This window comes from Gekko japonicus, unplaced genomic scaffold (assembly GCF_001447785.1).
Source record: "Gekko japonicus isolate JY-2015 unplaced genomic scaffold, Gekko_japonicus_V1.1 scaffold52, whole genome shotgun sequence".
NCBI classification, from domain to species: Eukaryota; Metazoa; Chordata; class Lepidosauria; order Squamata; family Gekkonidae; genus Gekko; species Gekko japonicus.
In genome coordinates this window covers 605,860-628,548 of record NW_015168653.1, presented here as the reverse complement: position 1 = coordinate 628,548, position 22,689 = coordinate 605,860, and the positions used below count along the sequence as shown (strand labels likewise).

Genomic DNA, 22,689 nt, shown 5'->3' with positions numbered 1-22,689 from the left:
AGTGCTGTTCGAAGATTTTTCTGTGGTCATGTGGCTGGGTCATGTGGCTGGCATGACTAAATGCTGAGGCGCATGGAATGCTGTTACCTTCCTGCCGAAGCAGTACCTATTTATCTACTTGCAATTTCTTGCTTTCGAACTGCTAGTTCACAGGAGCTGGGGACAGAGACAGGAGCTCACTCCATCATGCGGCACTAGGGTCTCAAACTGCTGAACTACAGATGTTCCGGTCTGCAGCTCAGTCTTAACCTCTGAGCCACCGTGGCCCTAAAACCCATATATTTATCCAATCCCCTCTTGAAGTTGTCTATGCTTGTAGTCGCCGCATCCTGCGACAGTGAATTCCATGTGTTAATTACTCTTTAGGTGAAGGAGTACTTCCTTTTATTTCTTCTAAACCTACTGCTCATTAATTTTATTGAGTGCCCGCAAGTTCTTGTGGAAGGAAGAAAAGTCATACACTCTTCAATTGTCATTTCTCCAAGCTAAAAAGCCCTAACCTCTTTGACCTTTATCCATAGGGAAGGTGTTCCACCCCTTAATCATTTTAGTTGCCCTTTTCTGCACCTTTTCCAATGCTATATCTTTTTTGAGGTATGATGACCAGAACTGTACGCAATAGTCCAAATTTATTTATTTATTTAGACTTATACCCCACCTTCCCAGCCAAGGCTGGCTCAAATGAGGCTGCACCACTGATTTATACAGGGGCATTATGATACTAGCAAATTTGTTTTCAATCCCCTTCCTAATAATCCCCAGCATAGTATTTGCCCTTTTATTGCAGTCATACATGGAGCTGCAGTGGCTCAAGTGGTTAAGACGCTGAACTCCAGGCTGTGGAAGGTCAGTAGTTCAGCAGTTCAAGACCCGGGTGCTGCAAGACGGGGTGAGCTCCTGTCTCTAGTTCCAGCTCCTGCCAACCTAGCAGTTCGAAAGCAAGAAATTGCAAGTAGATAAATAGGTACCACTTCGGTGGGAAGGTAACAGCGTTCCGTGCACCTTGGTGTTTAGTCATGCCGGCCACATGACCACGGAAACGTCTTCGGACAGCACTGGCTCTTCGGCTTGGAAACGGAGATGAGCACCGCAACCCTAAAGTCGGATTCGACTGGCTTTCGAGCAAGGGAACCTTTACCTTTTTACACTGAATCGACAACCTCAGTGACTCCAAGATCTCTCTTCTGGTCAGTTACCACCAGTTTGGACCCATCAATGTATTTTTGGCTTCAGTGTGCATTACTTTGCACTAGCCCATGGTGAACCTCATTTGCCACGTTGACACCCACTCACCCAGCCTCGACAGATCCCTCTGGAGTGCCTCACAGTCCTCCCTGCTTCTCACTGCCCTGAACAATTTAGTGTCATCCACAAACTTAGCTACTTCACTGCTTACTCCCAGCTCCAAATCATCAATGAACAAGTTAAAACGCCCCGGACCTAGTACTAAGCCCTGCGGTGCCTCACTGCTTACCACCTTCCACTGTAAAAACTGCCCATTTATACACACACTTCGTTTTCTGTTAATTAACCAGTTTTTAATCCACAAGAGAACTTGTCCTCTTATCCCATGACTGTTGAATTTACGTAGGAGACTTTGATGAGGAACTTTATCAAGAGTTTTCTGGAAGTCTAGGTAAACAACATCTACTGGGTCACCCTTGTCTACATGTTTGTTCACCCCCTCAAAGAACTCTAAAAGTTTAGTGAGACAAGATTTTCCCTTATAGAATTTATGCTGATTCTTCAATAGCTTTTGTTCATCACTGTGCCTACCAGTTCTATCTTTGATAACGGATGCCACCAAGTTACCCGGCATCGATGCTAGACTGACTGGCCTGTAATTTCCTTGATTTCTTCTTGAACCTTTTTTAAAGATTGGGGTTACATGGAGGCAGACTTTTGTGATAGACTGCATATTTTTGTCAGGATATCCACATGTTCACATTTAAGTTCTTTCAGAACTCTTGGATGTATGCCATCTGGCCCTGGTGATTTGTCAGTTTTTTATTTGTCCATCAGTTGTAGGACATCCTCTCTCAATACTCATTCTGACTCAGGTCTTTTGACACCCCACCTGAAATTGTTGGTTCTGGAGTGGGCAAGCACCTCCTGTCTTCCACAGTGAAGACAGAGGCAAAAAATGCATTCAGCTTCTCTGCCGTTTACCTATCATCCTTTAGTAATCCTTCCACCCCTTGGTCATCCAAGGGCCACACTGCCTCCCTGGCTGGTGTTCTGCTTCTATTGTATTTGAAGAATTTTTTATTGTTGGTCTTTATGTTTTTTACAATATGTTCCTCATAGTCCCTTTTTGTCTGTCTGATCACCAACTTGCATTTTATTTGCCGAAGCCTGTGCTCCCTTTTATTTACTTCACTCGAACTAGCCTTCCACCGCTTAAAGGAATCCTTCTTACCTTTTACTGCTTCCATTACTTTGTTCATTAACCATGCAGGCCTTTTTAAATACCTATTCATACCTTTCCTAACCTGCAGTATGCATTTTATCTGAGCTTCCAGCATTGTAGTTTTAAATAGTCTCCAAGCTTCCCAAAGGGATTTAACTCACCTTACTTTTCCTTTCAGTTTCTTCTTAACAGGCCCCCTCATTTGAGAGGTTACCCCTTCTAAAGTTAAATGTGGTTGTTGGCCTTTTTGGCTAACTACCTATTTACATAAATGCTAAACTTAATAGCATTATGGTCCCTGTTCCCAACTGGTGCTATTATGTTTACATCTCTCACCAGGTCTTGAGCATTACTTAGGACCAAGTACAGGGTCGCCTCCCTCTGGTAGGTTTTGTGAACATCTGATCTGTGGCACAGTCATTGAGAGTATGTAGAAACCCAATCTCTTTATCCTAACTTGAATGCATATCGACCCAAACAATGTGTGGGTAGTTAAAAATCAGCTATTATGACACAGATTTTGTCTAGCTGCTCTCCTTAATTATTTTGCTGTTAAATCATCCTCTAACCTTTGATCTGGTAGGCGATAACTAACTCCCAGTGTTAAGCTTTCGTTTGGGCGCATTATTTCAACCTACAGCATTCTTATAAGCAGATCTATTTCTCTTAGATTCTCCATTTTACTGGGTTCTCCATTTACTCCAACCCTTCCCTCCCTATCCTTCTGATATAATTTATATCCAGGAATCACTGTATCCCACCGATTATCTTCATCCCACCAAGTTTCTGAAATGCCCACAATGTCTATGTTCTCCTCTGGCATTAAGCATTCCAGCTTCCCCATTCTATCTCGGACACTTCTAGCATTTGCATATAAACATCTATAATTCCCTAAACACGTTAGTCCTGCAACCTTCCTCCTGTGACCTCTAGACCTCCTTCTGACTTTTTTTCTTCCCTCTTGCACAGTATGAGGATAAGCTACTTTTAACCCAGTCCATGAGTAAATGTGTCACAGTGGTTTGAAAGAGAGGTGAAAAGGTCAATCATGTCAGGTCAAAAGGACAACAGAAGTCATACAACTGTTGAGAACCAATGAAAGCCCTGCATGCTCTCCTCGTGAAGACTGGGTATCCTTCTAGGTGCAGAAATGCATCTTGGATTTAAGAGCTGTCTGTGTCTACAGCATGCCCTTCTTGTCACTGAAAACATTTCATTCATTTGAAAAGAGGAAATAATTCATAGGAATTTTTTCCCCAGTACTCCTTCAAAGTTCCAATTTTTCAATTGGAAAAAAAAGGGCCTTAGAAAAAAAGCTGTAAAAAAAGTTTTCCTCTTAATTTTCCCAGGCCTTTACATCTCTCTATGAGAGAAATGGTGGTGGGAATAAAGAGGTGCAGTTGAAATACCAGTAGGCAGGAAGCAAATATACTTTATAGCCCATGGGTACCCCAGTGATTCCAGACTCTTGAGAATCAAGCCTGTCCCTTCATCTACATTGTTGCATTCAGGTTCTTGATTACCAAGTAGGAAGCTCTCTTTCTTTGGGATGCTCGGGCAATAAGAGGACACAGGGCCCTTAACTCCTGAGGCAGCCATATTGACCATGTTCTCGCCTGGGAACTAGGGGCAAACTTTAATGTGAACTCCATAGAAAACAATTTATTGTTTTATTGTTTGTTGGTTTTATCTTGTGACCCGCCCTGAGCCCATTCCTGGGGTAGGGTGGGGTATAAATTAAATAAATACATAAAGTATAGGACAGGCTAAATATTCAAATTTAGGCATATATTTGACCAGATAATGTTTTGTTTCTCATCTCCTCTTTACATGCACAAGAAATAACTTGACCAACTTTCCTTTAAAGCCAAACTTTAGTGTCTCTGACTAATTCCAGCATGTCCTTATTAGGTATGTGTCATTCTTTTCTGGTGTGGTATAGTGACTCTGTCATCAGCCTTGAACCTGTCACTCGCTCTCAGCCCAGTCCTACCTGAAAGGGTGTTGCAAGGGCAAATGGAGATGGATGGAGAACCATAAGTGCCTGCTCTTTGAGCTTCTTGGAGGAATGGCAGGAGAAATTGTGTCTGGCTGGTTTTAAATTTCTAGTTTGTGCATCTTGAAACATACGTATTTTGCAAACAAGCCAGTTTGTCACCTTGATCTTTCAAGATTGTTGAGATGTTCCATCAGGCATCTTTTGCCCTTTACCATGTTAGTCATGCTTCTGTTTGTATTGATTGAAATGTAATGGGGGGAATGGGTTATTTCTGCTGTCCCTTTTTCATAGAGATGGATGAAAGGTCTGTTCAATATGTTGGTGCTACAAAATGGGAGATACAGAAACTTTCCAACCCCAGAGTATTAGCACTTTTGAACATCATAGGACCACTGAGGAATATGAAGGAAGGACTTGATTCACCATGAAACATTAGATAAACCATGGTTTGTTTAATGTATGTTTCTGCAATTAACTGTGGTTAGTCTGCCAGAAGCTGATAACAAGTTTCAGATCTTCTGATCTTCCCTTAAGATGTAGTGCTTCCTGGGTGTTAAACATGAGAAGGGACATCTCATAATTTAGTGCGTCTCAAAAGAATCAGAGAGGTTTGCCCTGAACGAATCTTGTCAGATCTCAGAAGCTAAGCAGGGTCGACTCTGGCAAGTATTTGGATGGAAGACCTCCTTAAAATACCAGAGACAGGAAGCGGGGGCAGGCTTTACTCAGCCACCTCTCTGAATATCCTCCAGGCCCCCCTCTGGTCAGTCACCAGAGGTCACCATGACTTCCAGGTGCACACACACTCACACGCGTACACACATGGAATTATTAAAAATTATTTTTAAAATACCCCCCTAAAAATCAGAGAGGTTTGATAAACATTCTCTTTTTTTGTATATTATCCAGCTGTGTGCAGTAAAAAAGCAACAGTGAGGTTTCACAAATTCTTTATCTTAGGCTAGGAATCCTCCTTTCTTAAAGGCATTAAAATTTGTTCTCTCAGAACAATCTCTATTTTATAGGTATAGAAAGATCTTGTACATTAAACAATAAGAGCTGCAGAGCTACAGTAACACCCCCCCATCCCTTTTTTATTAAACTGATAAGATTCCTGTTAGTTGAAATGCTCTTCAACTTTGGTCCTTTTCCATTCATTCTCATTGTCTATATAAACTGCTGCCCCTTCTCCCCAACCCAGTGGTCAATATAAATGACATAAGAGTAGTACTGTCAAATCAGACCAAGGCCCACCTAGTCCTGCATCTTCTTTCCAACAGTCCTCAACCAGATTATGGTGGGAAAACTGGGTATGAGGCCTACACCCCTTGGGCACAGTATATGTTCCCCAACCAAACTGAGAGCCAGTTTGGTGTAGTGGTTCCCCAACCAAACTGAGAACCAGGTTTGATTCCCCACTCCACATAAAGCCAGCCAAGTGACCTTGGGTCAGTCACAGTTCTCTCAGAACTCTCTCTCAGTCCCACCTACCTCACAGGGTGTCTGCTGTGGGGAGAAGAAGGGAAGGTGATCGTAAGCTGCTCCCAAGACGCCTTCAGGTAGTGAAAGACAGGGTATAAAACCAACTCTTCTTTTTCTTCAATTAGTATCCAATGGAAAACTGCCTCTAACCGTTAATTTGTTCCCTGAAGTAATGGTACAACTTGTTTAAATCCTGAAACAATTTGTTCTCTTTCTTAGTAATCATGTACTCTTTGATACCTTTGATATAATTATTTATATATTTTAAAACATCTGCGTCTGGCCCTCTAAAGGTTACAGCAAACAAAGGAGAAGCGGGGAAACAAACTCAACCAGAAATGTACTGAGAATGCCTCAAAGGTCAAGCTACAGCAGATAAAATTTGTATTAAAAGAAATATATATATAATATAATGTACACAACAGTGTAATTAAAAACATAGGCCCTAACTATCAGGCTACATTAAAAGTCATCAAGAATCAGTTTTACATAAACTATTATAAATCCCTCATACAAAGTTGATAACTACCAAGTGACCAACACAAGACCATACAAGTTTCAGCCTCCTAGGCCTTCTTCAGTGATCAGTAGTACATAACATAGTAGAAACACATCCAGAAAATGTCCAACTGATCTGGACATTATCACTGCATCGTCTGCATACAAGAGGACAGATTAAATATTCATGGTAAAAACAAATAATTTAACGTTCTAAGAATCACAGACTTCGATCCAGAATAGTGTTTCCACTGTTGCAAAGATTTTTATCCACAGGTTTGGATCCAGCACGATTTCCGCTTGCACTAGAGCTCTTGTGTAAGCAGAAATGCAAGAAGAAGACCACAGTGAGACTTATTGTAACTCCACTTGCATTTCTGGATGCACAAGATCTAATGCAACCAATTTCTGGCACTGTAAAAGTTAGGGAGGAGAGCACTTAGTGCAAGATCTTGCACAAACGAAACTGTACTATGTCCATTTAGGCTTCTGCCTCCTCATTGCTGGATCCAAGCCAACTTGAGCGCATTTTTCTTACCTCCCTCCTCACACAGCAGCCTGAAATGCCTCCTAAAATCCTAGCAAACATTTGGTCTACTGTAGGGTTGTGCAGGGGGGGAAAATGTCAATTTTTTTTCAGTATTCCTGACTATAGCCGAATACCAATACCAGTATTGTATTGGTACCCGAAAATATTTTGTTTTCCCAAAAAATGTCAGCTCCATTATATCCTATGGGGCCAGTGTAGTTAATGACAAAAATCTTCTAACAAGTATTCAAGGGGCTGGGGGGGGGGGGGTTGAGGTAGAATACACAGAAGAATTTTAAAAAAGAACAACTTCTGTGATTGGCCAAAGAGCAGTATGCCAAATCCTATTGGCCAGTGCTCCTCCCCTGGGAAAGCAGCAAGCTAGTAGCTGGGCTTCAACAAGTGATGCCAGCAGCAACAAGAGCCTTGCAAGCTGCAATGACATTTCCTAATGCATTGCAGTGACTGGCTGTCTGTATGGTCCCTCTTTCCACTCCCTCCTGGAAAGCAGAGCAAAGGGTGGGAAAGAAACAAAAACGGTAGGAAGAAGGAACCCTTTAAAAGCCTCCCAGAGCTCGTATTCGGCATTCAGTATTTGGCAGCCAAATCAGGGAATCTGGCATTGGGGGGGTGGGTTCGGCTTTACCGAATGCACACCCCTAGTCTACTTTGGGAGGGGAAAGGTGAGAAAATTGCTCTCTGTGGGCAGAAATCTCTGCACCCAGATAAACGCTGTTCTTCATCCAAGGCAGAATTCTCACTTTAATGTAGCATTTCTCTTTAGATTTTGTATCTAATGTCCCTACTTTTCTGTAAAGGCTGTTTGTATGCGGCCTGAGCGTCCACAAGGAAGTCAGTTTTTGTAACAAGATATGCTTTTGGCTCTCAGTCTTGGGAAGGACATCAAAGTTGGCCAGCCCTAATCTCTCCTTCAGGTGCCAGTTAACAAACTCATTCATTCCTTCCAAGATGATTTTTCTAAGCAAAATAAACTAATCACTTTCTTCTGCAAGTTGCTAGTGTTTCAGAGTGTTGTCCTGAGAGTTTTAAATATATTTTTAAAAATTCAGTGATGAAAATGGCATATACTTGACCTGCCGGAGAGTATTGCTGTTGGAAAGAAAAAATCATCTTGAGCTGTCAGGCAACAAGCATGATTACATATGGTGTTTGCACCAATATTAAATGAAAAACATTACCTACAAATGAAACATTTTATCTTCAGCTGCATCAATGTACTCCCCCCTCAAACCAAGATGTAGTTTGCAGATGAGTTCATCCTGTGATATACCCATTATGATATTCATCATTATACAGAAGCAAGAACGGGGGAGTGTAGTGAATCAATAAAATATCACCCTGAAGCATTAGATTTACCATTATGACTGCAAATTTGTTATCAGGAGGAACTGGTAGCACAAAAAAACGGTAACAAATAGACTAGATCAAAAGAAACGCGAGGAATTAATGTGGAGAAGATGAAAGCAAAAGAGACAAATGATAGAGTAGATGGTAAGTGGAGGATTAGCATAAGTAGTAATTTTTTTATGGGTCAGAGGAAAAGAAATAGAGAAAAAGTGTTTCAAGATGGTCCAAGGTTAAAATGGCACTGATTTTTGAGGGTCATATGAAATCCAGAACTTGGCTAAGGCTTGTATTGTCAGTCTTTTCCCATGGGGGTGCTTCAGGTAGTGCTCATATTTGTGCATGCCACCACAAAGCCTGGTGGATTCTTCCAAATGTTAAAGCATCTTTAAGCAATGGTTCATGAGAATGGCTTCATCCTTTTGCCTCAACTCTGTGGAGTATGCAGTCTTTTCATTCTACCAATGTACCATTTGGTAATGCTGGTTTGCTGAAGGATGTTTGAAGCACAGCATCCTGTGTTCAGATTCATTCAATTTGCTAAACTGCAATACTTTATACTGTTTTTTAAGGAGCAATTAAATGTATTGTGCCTTTTGAGTACATTCTGTTTAGATCCTGGTGGGATGGAATGGGTGAAACAAAGGGAAAGAACCTATGAATTCACATTATGTTCCATAACAGGAGAATTCTTTACCTGAAATAACAAGCTTCATCTGGAAATACAGCACTTGGAAAATATAAAACACCTCTTCCCAAATAGCAATGTAAAAGTCAACCATTATTGGGCTCAGTTGCCTATGCAGCAGTCTTAATTTTGTGCTGTCTAATGCAACAGTAGAAGAAAACTGAGATATCTGCAAAACTGTGATCACAGCAGCTGAGAACGAGGCAGGTGCTTTTTGTGTGTGTGTGGGGGGGGGGGTTCAGAGACCCTGATAATGGTTGGAAGACACCTCTTATTGTTCAATTGGTGAAACTAAAAAGATACTAGGTCTAGCCAGTAATTGTGTGGAATGTTACATGGGAATCCTACATTTGCTGATTTCAACTGCTTGGAGGACGAGTGGAATGTGAAAACAACCAAGTAGGGCCAGTATCTCAGGCTCATTCATTTCGTTGAATGGGAGGGACACACATACACACACACACCTTGCTACAGGATAAGTTACTCTCATCAGTTTCAAAAGCAGTTTGCACATGTCCCATGAGGAGGAACAAGTCTTCAAAGAAAGCATCTCTTATGGCCTTGAGCTCTGATCCTCTTACTTAGCCATCTGTTAACTTTCATTCTTGTGCCTGTTTAAAAAATGGCTACCATCAATGCCATAGTGACTTCTACCTGTAGCACAAAATGTATCTTCGCAAGGAAATAACTATCAGAAACAGCCCTTGGCGAGCCACAGAGAGTACAGTGATTGAACTAAAGTCCGTAGCAGCCCTGCTGACATCCACTAACTGTGGAGTATGCAGTCTTTTCATTCTACCAATGTACCATTTGGTAATGCTGGTTTGCTGAAGGATGTTTGAAGCACAGCATCCTGTGTTCAGATTCATTCAATTTGCTAAACTGCAATACTTTATACTGTTTTTTAAGGAGCAATTAAATGTATTGTGCCTTTTGAGTACATTCTGTTTAGATCCTGGTGGGATGGAATGGGTGAAACAAAGAGAAAGAACCTATGAATTCACATTATGTTCCATAACAGGAGAATTCTTTACCTGAAATAACAAGCTTCATCTGGAAATACAGCACTTGGAAAATATAAAACACCTCTTCCCAAATAGCAATGTAAAAGTCAACCATTATTGGGCTCAGTTGCCTATGCAGCAGTCTTAATTTTGTGCTGTCTAATGCAACAGTAGAAGAAAACTGAGATATCTGCAAAACTGTGATCACAGCAGCTGAGAACGAGGCAGGTGCTTTTTGTGTGTGTGTGGGGGGGGGGGTTCAGAGACCCAGAGAATGGTTGGAAGACACCTCTTATTGTTCAATTGGTGAAACTAAAAAGATACTAGGTCTAGCCAGTAATTGTGTGGAATGTTACATGGGAATCCTACATTTGCTGATTTCAACTGCTTGGAGGACGAGTGGAATGTGAAAACAACCAAGTAGGCTCATTCATTTCGTTGAATGGGAGGGACACACATACACACACACACCTTGCTACAGGATAAGTTACTCTCATCAGTTTCAAAAGCAGTTTGCACATGTCCCATGAGGAGGAACAAGTCTTCAAAGAAAGCATCTCTTATGGCCTTGAGCTCTGATCCTCTTACTTAGCCATCTGTTAACTTTCATTCTTGTGCCTGTTTAAAAAATGGCTACCATCAATGCCATAGTGACTTCTACCTGTAGCACAAAATGTATCTTCGCAAGGAAATAACTGTCAGACTCTGGGAGGTCCCCAGGCCACGTGAATCCGCTCCCCGTGACGAAGGAGGTCAGAGGGACACGAGTACCTCAGAATTGAAAGGGGTGGGGAGTACTACCTCACTACCCCAGGCCTCCTTTCTCGGTTGTCCAGCCACGTTCCCTTCTCTCTCGTCTGGCACATTAGCTGACTCCGACATTCCTCCCCGGTACTGCTCAGCATCCCTCCTTATATCCCTCCTTCCCCCTGTTAGTGACACACCCCTTTATGTGTTACCTAATCCTATTGGTTCCTCATTGTGCCCATCACCAAGTTCCTCATTCCTACGGTTAGTTTCCCTATATGTCCCGCCTCCCTCCGTGGTTGCCTGTTCTGCGCTTGGGCGGATAGGGGAGTGTCCGCTTCCTGTGCACCCGAGAGACCTGCTGTCAGCTGCCTCAGTGTCTCCAGCCCCTTGATTGGTAAGGCTGGACCCCTCCACGTGTCTCTCTCTTTTGCCCGGGATCGCCTCCCCTGTATCGGCTGCTGAGGGAGGGAGTCCACCACGGACCCGTTCCCCGGCTGCGTCTTTTCCCCGTCTTCCCTTCCTTGTGCTCTCCGCTGCTGCTGGGGGAGGGGCCTGACGTCTCCGGAGTCCTCGGTGGGTCCTCTTCCATCGCTTTCGTTGCTTGGGGCTTGTGGAGAGCCCGGCGCGGGTCGCGCCAGTCCCGCTGCCGCGGCCTGTGAGGCCGCGGAGGAGCCCGCAGCAGGACAATAACTATCAGAAACAGCCCTTGGCGAGCCACAGAGAGTACAGTGATTGAACTAAAGTCCGTAGCAGCCCTGCTGACATCCACTAATCAAGGATATTCCACCAAATGTTCTTGGGCTAGGCAGATGGAGACAGCCTACTGACATGGCCAATGTGATCACAGCCCTCTAATGTCAGGCAGCTGCCACCCCTGCACAGAGTATGCCAAAGAAGGGAACAAGGAGAACACAGCACCCTTATTGGAAGGTGTAACCTGCCATGACCAGTGGGAGCCCTAGTGCGAACATTCTCCAGGGAGCTCTAGAGATGTAGCTTCAGATCTTGCCTGGGCCAAGTTTGCTTTTCTCAAGGGCACAAACAGCATTGTCATGTTCCTGTGGCTCACTCAGGTACCCCAAGGGTTCTCCTGCACACAAGAGTTGGGTCTCGGGCATGTCTCACATGCTCAGGAGAAAATTTTTAACTACTTACCCAACTGGGTGCACAGGAACAAGACACAACATAAGGTGTTAGGCATGCCCCAGCAGCTCTGCTATAATACTAGCCACATTGTGCAAGAAAGGAAGATCACAGAGAAATGCATGGTGGTATAGTTGAAAGGCACAAGGGGAGCATTCCAAAGGCTCCCCCAGTTGACCAAGAAACTCTTGTGATTTATCCATCCCTGCTCTTCCCCCTCACACAGCTTATCATATGCTGACAGTGATCTGAGGGAATGTGGAACTCATGGAGCCTCCCCCTCCCCTTTTCAAGAACATTCCTGTCCATCAGACAACCCCCTCAGCCTCCTCCCATTGTGAGATACACGCTGAAGACAAGTGTGGTTAGTAGTGATGAAGGAGTAGGAACCAGATGTAGTCTGCCAAACCTCAATCAAACAGAGATCCAGCCACATGGAATTCCCCACTTTACTAAACAGCATCAGGAGCACTGAAAGCAAGTCAGGGAGATGGGCTTGCCAACTCTCCCATTCCAGCAAGCCCCCAGTGGCTTTGTGAGCTGAACTGACAACACGGCTGCCCACCTTGATCTGACAGAGTCACGGATGCCACTGTCCGAATTCCGAACTGCCACATGTCCATGAAAGTCACAACTGTGGTAGTCTGAAAAATTAAGTTGAACAGCCTGTAATGGTGCAGGAGTTAGGCTAGAACAATGGAGTAGGTAACCCCGCAGCAGAGCAGTACACATTGGTCATGGTCATGTTGTAGGCTCAGCAGATAGTTGACATCAAACTGGGAATGGGGTCCTTCCTGTCCAGTTCTCCCAGTTGGATGAATGGCTGCCTGTGAGGAGTCCAAAGAGACAAAGGGCTATAATGAGTAATGGTGCTCTGGCTGGGTCTGCCACCCCCCTGCACCTTGGGGTTTTCCCCATGATAGGCTTCCACTGTTGGGGGACATTTTATAACCATAGAGCTGGCCTTTACCTGCCCGTTATAGACGTTTTATTGGAACTGTATCTGCACTGCTGCTAGGGTCACATGGAGCTCTGATCCTGCAATGCTATAGGCATGATAGGTATTTGGCCAGCAGTGGCACAGATTGGAATGGAGTAGTTGGTGATCACCCTGGGCTGTGGTTGTATTCCCTCTCTCTCCCAACTTGTAGTGGAGGACGCTGCACTAGCATCAGACCATGTTAACAGCATGGTAGTGGAGCACCAGCATACGTAGCAGGATGCCCTCCGCCTGCTCAGCAGTGTTCATACTCATTGTTAGCCAGTAAGACAGATTAACCATGACGGTTCAGTGTAGTAGCTATAGTTTGGTGCAGCGGTTAAGAGAGGCAGAGTCTAATCTGGAGAACCAGGTTGGATTCCCTACTCCTCCACATGAGGCTAGCTGGTTGACCTTGGATCAGTGACAGTTCTCTCAGAGCTGTTCTCTCAAGAGCAGTTCTCTCAGAGCTCTCTCAGCCCCACCTACCTCACAGGGTGTCTGTTGTGGGGAGAGGAAGGGAAAGTGATTGTAAGCTGCTCTGAGAATCTGAGTGAAGGACAAGGTATAAATCTCCTCCTCCTACCTAGATGGATGTGATGGATAAATAAATGCAATGGCAAATTCATGTACAGAACAGCCATGGAGAAATGAAGGAAGGAAATTCAGGTGACTCTTGCCAGGGGCTGCCAACTGATACCTCTGACTATACAATGTCCCTGGGAAACTGAAAGGATGAACAGGATTTTTTACATGGCGAAATCCCCTTTTCTGTTTAGTGTAGTGCAAGAAGAGTATTTTGGAGACATAAGGTGTTCCTTCTCTCACGTTAGTATGCTCTCCTGTGGCAGGAACGTGCTGTCTTCAGTTATTGTGAGTAAGCCCAATTTGTCTAAACATACTTCTAAGCAATCTGAAAGCTCCGCTACCCTCCACTCTGTGGGAAGCCATGCCTGAAGCCTCCAATAAGAGCCATTGTGGACTGAATCATCTCTTGTTTGTTCCATTTATCCCCCCTCTTTTGCACTGAAATGATGACTCAATGTAACTTGCTGGAAGGAATAAAACCTCATTCTTACACACACACACAAGTGAAATTTTCAAAAATAGATCAAATCCTGACTGCTCGATTTCTCTGTATATTTTAATCTGTTTTCTAAAAGTAAAAATAGTTCAGTTTGGGTGAGCACTCTACAACTGGGAAGACTTTGTTGTGTGCTGCTGAAAAACTGTTTTGAGCAGATGGTAGCCAGAGCAATGTCTCAGTAGTTCATAGTTCATAGGGTTGTCTCAGTAGTTCATAGGGTTGCCAAGTCGTTTTGACTCACCAGCGGGGGAGCGTTGGTTCGATCCGGGAGCTGCAGCAGGACGCAGCAGGACGCCAGAACGTCACAGGAAGTGACGTAGAGCCCGTTGGGGGCGTGGCCCAGATCGTCAGGGGGAAACCATATGGTTCCCCCCCCGATGATCTGGGCCACGCCCCCAATGTGCTCTACGTCATGCATCACCTCTGGTGACGCAGCTTCGGGGGGCAGAGTCCCCCCGGGGACCAATTCCACCACGGCGGAAATCGGGCCTCCAAAGCGGGGTTTTCCCCACCCCCCGCCCCCACTTGGCAGCCCTAGTAGTTCACTACTACTGTGGGGATTGTGTTTTGGATCTGTAGCTTCTGTAGGCTCTTGACTGATAATGGATGGATCTGTAAGCTATAGCTGGTTAGGCTGGCACACCATGGTGAAAGGCCTGGTTTACTTACTTAATCTTCACTTAATATCTTTGCTAACTTATTGTTTAAGCTTCTCTGTAGCACACACTAAAGGCTCATGCACACACTATCTCTTTGGAGAGCCAGTTTGGTGTAGTGGTTAAGTGTGCGGACTCTAATCTGGGAGAACTGGATTTGATTCCCCACTCCTCCACTTGGACCTGGCTGGATGACCTTGGGCAAGCCATAGTTCTGATAAGAGCTGTTCTTGAAAAAGAGCAGTTTCTGTCAGAGCTCTCTCAGCCCCACCTACCTCACAGGGTTTCCGTTGTGGGGAGGGGAAGGGAAAGGAGTTTGTAAGCCGCTCTGAGACACCTTTCGGTAGTGAAGGGCGGGGTATAAATCCAATCTCTTCTCTCTTCTTCTCTTCTTATTCTAGGGTCAATTCAACTTGATATTTATTTTGGTAATGAGAAGATCATTTCCGAAGCCAGGGTTCATAGAAGTAGTAGTCAGCAGGACAAGCTGAAAGAAGATTATAAGGGCGGGGACTGAAGAATTTACAGCCTTAGCCCCCAACTTTTTAAAGGCTTCTGGTATAGAGCCTCTCTTGGGCTATCATAGTATAGAGGAGGAAAACCTCCCCCCCCCCTTTTAAGATTATTGCCTGCTAGGCCATCAATCCCAGCAGCCATTACTGATGAAAGTATGTTCTTGGCAAGTTAACCCAAGTGGTGATGACCCTACTAGACTTTTCTGTATTGCTTTTGGGGTATCACAGGTCATTAGTCTGCTCTTTATGCCCCTTCGTAGATATATAGATTTTGGTCGCTTGACTTCCATTGCCCAGTGGGAAAAATGCTGTAAATTTTGAAGTGAGAGCTGGTAGGAATCACCATTGTTGAGAATAGCATGGAAATGAACACTCTTGATGTTATCTGTTGAGGAAGGGAGATGTTTGTATTATGTATATCACCTGCTTTTGTCTTGTATGCTCTTGAGCTTGATTCCCCACTCCTCCACTTGCACCTGGCTGGATGACCTTGGGCAAGCCGTAGTTCTGATAAGAGCTGTTCTTGAAAAAGAGCAATTTCTGTCAGAGCTCTCTCAGCCCCACCTACCTCACAGGGTGTCTATTGTGGGGAGGGGAAGGGAAAGAAGTTTGTAAGCCACTCTGAGACACCTTTGGGTAGTGAAGGGTGGGGTATAAATCCATCTCTTCTTCTCTTCTTCTTCTTCTAGAGTACTGCACTTGATCACTTCCAGTTATGTTCATTTGGATTCTCACTTCAGTAGCAGCAAAAGGCTTGCAGGCAGGGGGTGCAGCAAGGTTCCCTTTCCCTAGCCAGGTATTCTGTCCAACAGTCTGCATACTTGGGTATCTGTGTCTGGTTCTGGTCTCTTAAGTATTGACATCAACCCAGCTGTCAAAATTTCCCTTCCTGAACTGTGAAATGGATATTCTTAGACGCAGGCCAATAGCTACAGTGGGGCATCTCAGGGCCACCCCCCCCCCAACACACTTACCGCTCAGGCCTCCCAATTTCTCATCTAGCCAGTTCAAAACTTTTAAATTTTTATTTTTCACACTCTGGCCATGGTGCACCATTGCCCTGCTCCGCCCTTGCTGGCCAGCCCTGCCCTCCATTCCCACACTGCCTCTGGCCTCTCTCTGTCTCTTTCTGTTATTTGGCACGCCTCGCTGAGCTGTCACCCTGCCCTTCCCTCGCTGGCCAGTCCCACTCTCTGTTCCCACACAGCCTCCCCCCCCTTTTTCTTTTATTTGCCCAGCCGTTGCCCTGCCTGGAATAATCCTTGCCCCCCCCCCCATCGCTCTGCTTGCTGGAACTCGGTAGGCTGCAGTGCAGTGTACTCCTTGGGGGTTGGGGTGGTGGTGGTGGTGGTGTTGGGGACGGGGCTGGGGCAGGGAAGGTACATGCAAAAGTACTGTTTTCATCTGGGAGGGGGGAATAAGAAAATAAGAATGTTTTAGAGAGCAATCCCAAGCGGGTCTACTCAGAACTAAATCCCATTTTATTCAGTGGGGCTTACTCCCGTGTGACTGTTCTTAAGACATGTGTGCCCCCCAACTTATTTAAATGCCCCTCAAATAAAACAATCCTGGCTGCACCTCTCCTTGAAAGTGATAGTGAAGGTTCTTGGGATTTTAGCCCTGGAGAGGACATCCATGCTTAAGGGCCTCTTGTCTGAAAGTTCTGAATTTTGTGATTGCCACAATAGCATGCGTCTGTCTCAGATTATATTTGGCATACCATATCCACCCTCAGTTTGGTTTTCTCTTCAGGACAGGAGGATGATGATTAGGGAAAGTAGATGTAATGCACTTTCCCCATTGTTTTGTATTAATCTGTCACTAATGTATGGAGCATTTTGTAATGAATAATTGACCTTCGTCCTCTTGTTTCATGTCCTTAACAATGAAAAGGTTAGCCAAGGTTTCAGTCATTTGCCATTGATGTTTTCCCCCCCTTAGATAAAAGCGGTCAGCAGAATCAGCTCATGGTAATACTTCCATGTGTTTAACCTTCAATATATTTTATTATATAAGTAGTAGATAAAAAACAAATATGGAAATTTTTCCATGCACTCTTTGGAACATTGAGTTTTCCAACTTGCGTAAATGCAGAGGAAAAGGCGGTGTGCACATCCTGGAAGAGTAAACAGTAACATGGACTCTGGTACTGGGCCTGCAACAAACCAAGATGCCAACTTTATATAGATCCCAGCAACGCCATCAGTGGACCCAGCAACATCAGCCATACCATCTCAGGTTCATACTCCTGCTCGTCCTCTAATATGATTTATGCCATCATGTGTCAGCAGTGCCCATCCACCAATGTTCCCTCTAAGCTGTTGAATCTTGTGAGCAAAAATTCTACTTTGTGAGCTACTGCCATTAAAGTTGTGAGTGAGCGATTTGGCTACTGTATAAATTAGTTTGCTCTGGAGCCATCCTTCCTGAGCTAAGACAAAAGTGTGTGAGCTGGAAGCTAAAAAACTGTGAGCTAGCTCACACTAACTCAGCTTAGAGGGAACACTGCCTTCCACCCTCTACATTGGACAAGCAGGCCAGTCCCTACGGCAAAGAATAAATGGGCATAAAACTGACTGTAGAAACCACAACATTCAGAAAACAGTGGGGAACATTTTAACCCTCTAGGACATTCAGTTGCTGACCTAAGAGTAGCAGTTGTCTTACAAAAGAATTTCAAAGGGAGATTTAGAAAGAGAGACTGCTGAATTGCTACTGATAATAAAGCTCAAGACAATGCATCCTTCTGAACTGAATCGAGACCTAGGTTTCCTATCTCATTACCAATACTGATTTCTCCATACTACCCCTCTGCATATCACACCCAATCCAGTCACACCTGCTGTTGTCATTTGGCATCTCAAATCACTCCACTCTCTAAGATATGACAGATGGACTCACATTTTAGCTATATCTGAAGAAGTGAGCAGTGACTCATGAAAGCTCATACCCTGTCACAAATTTTGTTAGCCTTTAAGATGCTACTGGACTCTTGCTCTCACCCTGGAAGAGTTTGGCACTTGTGTGAAGTTACCTACTTCCATTAGCACTGAACACAAACCCTTTCCTCACTGAATAACCCTAATTGTATATGACTATGATCATGTCACTAGAACACCTTTTTAGTCAAGCAAAGCTATTCAAAACATTTTGGGTAGCAGAAACATTTTTCCCTGGTTGTTATGAATATTTAGTTTCTTAATAAAGCATACAGAACAGTGGGCAGTATTTGTTTGGGGGGGGGAAGCATTTTCCCCAATGAGTCTCTTTCAGAAAGGTGAAAAAAAATGCTGAGTTCTTATCTCAGGCCTTTGAAACTCAACCGTTATAATGTTAAATATTGCCTTATTTTTAATCTGTTGAAACAATACATTGAACTCATTTTCCAAGGATTGCATTTATATTGCTGCTTTAGTGAAAGAGACTTACCGCTATACCAAAAATAAATTTGATGGTAGGACGTGTTAAAGTAACTCAGTAAGCTTTTTCAAGAACTAGTGTCTAAGGTTTGAATGCATTCCTATGAGAAATAAAATGCACTGATAAGACTCCTGGAAGAACCAAATCACTTGTCTTAAAATCAAGGCAATCACCATAATCCTTAAACTGCTTACACAGATGAGTAGTAAAGTAGGTTAGTTGGCACTGATATACTGCTTTAACTCTCGGGTAGTGTATTTGAGGTTGGGTGAAATCCAAAAAGGTAGCTAGCTACAATTTACACAAAGTATTGCAAGAGAATTAACATTCTATAGTGCATTCTGAAAGTGATTCCAGTTTTGCTGGGTCAAAGAGATTAGCAGTGCAATCCTAGACAGTTGGATTCAAGTCCACCTTAGCATTGTTGAGACCATCACCTTAAAGACCATCAAGATTTTTTGGGTATAAGCTTTTGATAGTCACAGCTCCAACTCTCAAAAGCTTATACTCTAAAAATCTTGTTGGTCTCTAAGATGCTGCTGGACTTGAGTCTAACTGTTCTGTTGCAGACCAACACGGCTCCCCTCTGGAACTATCCTAGACAGAGTTACACCTTCCTAAATTCAGGGCTATTTTTGGGCAGGAACGCACAGGAACGGCGTTCCGGCTGGCTCCCAAGTTGGCCACACCCAGGAGGAACTCATTAGCATAATAGGCCACACCATAATAAGCCACACCCAACAGCAGAAACTCATTAGGATTGGCTACATTAGGGGTGTGTGGCCTAACATGCAAAGGAGTTCCTGCTCCAAAAAAAGCCCTGGGTTTTGACAACAAACAAGGTAAACAGAATAAGAAGCAAAAGGTGGGTGTGGCTGGATGACCACACTTCTGGTATGATGGGGGTGAGGCCTAGTATGCTAATGAGTGGTGTTGTCAGGGGTGTGGCCCAATAGGCTAATGAGTTTCTGCTGGGCTTTTTCTACAAAAAAAGCCCTGCCTAAATCAATTGAAGTCAATGGTCTTAGAAGAGGTGTAGATGATAGGGATTGCACTGTAGGTTTCCTTTTGTTTTCTAATGTTAAGAAGAACTTTTCAGTGCTACGGTTTATGTTACACCATTTTGTAACCACACAAATACATCAGGTATGTATGTCGCCGTTTTATGTTTAAGATGTAGATGTTCCAGTAGTTATGGGTCTGTAAGCAGTAAAAGCTTTTAAAAAGCAACGCTGATAATTCCTATAATATTAAAAATGAACATTTGACAAAGGTGCCCTGCAGTTCAAAAATCTTCAAGCCGCATTGGTAGTGGGTAAAAGGCTGCCTTGGTAACACTTGGATCAAATGAATTTTTCTCCTGCCATCATGTGCTGAATAAAATGTGCAATCTGGTTTGGAACAAAAGGGAAGGATCTATAAATAGGTAACTGAGCTTTCCTTAGGATATGTAACATATAGACATATAGACTGGGTCTCTCTCTTGGGGTCTTTTTTATTTAAAAAAAAAGCTCCTCTTTAATGAGTCTGAATCTCCATGCACTTGAACTTCTTTTTGAGGCTATACCAAGAATCCAAAGCTATTTAAAGGTGACCGTCCGTTTATCTGCAGGAAATGTGTGACCTTTCGTGTGAAAGCGTACAGGGTTTTTTTTTTGTGAATCTTCAAAATAAATACAGTTTACTACTATAGTGACACTACACATACAGTTCTCAGTTCCAAACTGAGCTTTCCATGGTAGGCTCAGCTAGCTACCTCTTCTTCCTTTTCTGTTGGCTTTGCTGGTCTTCTTTAGTGTAACAGAGCATGGTCCTGTTTCGGATCTTTTCTCTTTCCTAACTTCTCGTATACATTTCTGCTCTAGCAATGAAATTAGGAATAATAAGAAAGGGGACCCGCGAAAATCGCGGTGGGAGGAGCGGGGGAGCTCCACACAGAGCAAGAGGAGGAGGAAGAAGCAGGTAAGCTTCCCCCCTCCCATCGGTTCCCCCGTCTCCTCCACCCCCCCTCAACTACCACCCCCGGCTTGCCGCCCCCCCAGTCTCTCTCTTTCCCCCCGTTCCCCCCCCGCGGCTTGCGGCCTCCAGGCCTCGCTGGTCTCTCCCCCCCGCTTCAAAGCGAGGCCCGCGGCTTGCAGCCGCCGGGCCTCGCCGGGCCTCCCCGCCGCCGCCTCCTCAAAGCGACTGGTCGCTCGCTCCCTTCCCCCACCTGAACCGAGGCAGTTTGCAGAGCGGTCCCTGTGCATGTGCAGGGGATGCTCTGTGACTTTTGGGGGGATTTAAGTATCCCCCCGATTTTTTTTTCAGGTTTTAAGATTTTTGTGCACACCTGGGGACCGTCCCATGTGTGCACAAAAATCTCCCTCCCCCCAAGTGCCCCCGGTGCGCGGATTTAGGTATCCACACGCACGGGGCCCACTTCGCTATTAGATATATAGATGTATACTGTAATTATATTTTATTGGAAGGATCTTTATATAAGATTTAACTTGTATATTACTGTGTAAATTGGGTGTAAATTGTAATCTGCTTGGGCCATCTTGGTAGGTTCTGTATCATTTTCAAGAGTTCAGGAAATAAAAATAATAGAGCAGCTTAGAATCTGATCCCAAGATCTGCTGTGTCACTATTATAACGTTTAATTCAGTTAATAAATTAACTTGAATTCCAGTAATTTGTTCTAAATAATTGAATTTTCCTAGTGCCAATGGCTAGGAAGAGTAATAATAATTGTAAGAAATTGTTTGGAAGCCCTTACAAAGTCTAAGAATGTTAAATATAAAATTTAAGTAACATATTGGGTTCACTTGATCTCAGTTGTTAATAAATGGCGAAAAACACATTATCGTTTTTGAATTAGAATCAGAATGTTAAATCTGTTTTCTTTTTGCAATTAATAATACTAGCATTTAATGGCTTTTAAAATGTTTGCTTTCCCAAAGTTGGAATTGATTTTTTGAAATTTTGCAGCCCTACATCTTTGTGCAAAGTGTCTAATATTTGCAGTAAGTTTAGGAAGATTAGGTCTCATTAAACAAAGGCATGGAACATAGTTTATTTTCCTTATTGCCAGTGAAACAACTATTAGTGACTTTGTTCACAGTGTATGGAAAAATTATTATTTTTTGTTGGTTGATGGAGAAAGAGTAAGACAGAAACTGCAAAGTTTGACTGGACTTTGAGATTAATTACTGTCTTATTAATTAAGATAACAATGTAGAAGCCCTTCATTAAATCATACAAAAAGTTCTTTGTTGGTCCCTGGAGAGCATTTTATATGCATGGCCTGTTGTGTGGGTTGGCAAGTGTCACTGGGATTCATATGCATTGCTTGTCTAATTACAGTAAATGTTGCAAGTCCAGATATGGTTTAAAAGTTGGATGGGCTTTTTGCTACTTGGTGGAAATTACTTAAAGCCCTCCATAGGCAGCTGTTCACAGGTCCTTCACCTCTTCCCCAGAGATGCTCAAAAGACTCTGTTGTTAGACCCTGTCTTTTGTGTCAGAGGCAGTAAACATGACAGGTTCCTTGGGAGCCATCTGTTTTAAGATGGTTGCTCCTTTGTATGCAGCTATGAACTTGAGATCTGTTTTTTGTCTGGCTTTATACTAACAATTTTTTTTCCTTTGGTGCCACAACAGGTGGAAGTTGATGGGATAAACCTTAGTGTGACTGGTGAGTGGAACTTGACTTCAGCACTCTTGCCAGTTACTGTGGATGGGATCCAGAGAACTGTACAGGTAAATACTGCTCTTTTCTTTCACCCGTATAGTTCTGGAAAGATTGGCTGCATTTCAGATTGTATTTGCAAACATTTAATCTTCCATTTATTATTTATTTATTAAATTACATTTATTAATCGCCTAATCCCCATGACCGTGGGGTTCTAGGCGATGTATAACATTCTAAAATCATAAAAACATATAAAAATCATCCAGCATTATACAATAATTTAAAAGCAAATGGCAGAAATGTTTACGATTCCCTCCCATCTAGTCTGTGAGTGCTTTGCACACCGGGGGGGGGGTGTCCCTAAGGAACCGGGGTTTAGATAGGGTGCCAGCCATGATGTTAATTGTCACTGTCCTCAACTGAATGCCTGGCGGAGCATCTCTACCTTGCAGGCCCTGTGGAATTGCATAAAAAGAAGAAGAGATTGGATT

General features: G+C 43.6%; 1 protein-coding gene across 1 annotated transcript in view; it reads left to right on the top strand.

Annotated features, from left to right (window-relative positions):
• Positions 1-22,689, top strand: part of PCCA (propionyl-CoA carboxylase alpha subunit) — a 331,566-nt gene that overhangs the window by 219,810 nt on the left and 89,067 nt on the right. The window contains exon 20 of the mRNA XM_015415102.1: positions 22,168-22,266. Coding sequence (XP_015270588.1) covers positions 22,168-22,266 — 99 coding nt within the window. The remainder of the gene's footprint in view (positions 1-22,167; positions 22,267-22,689) is intronic.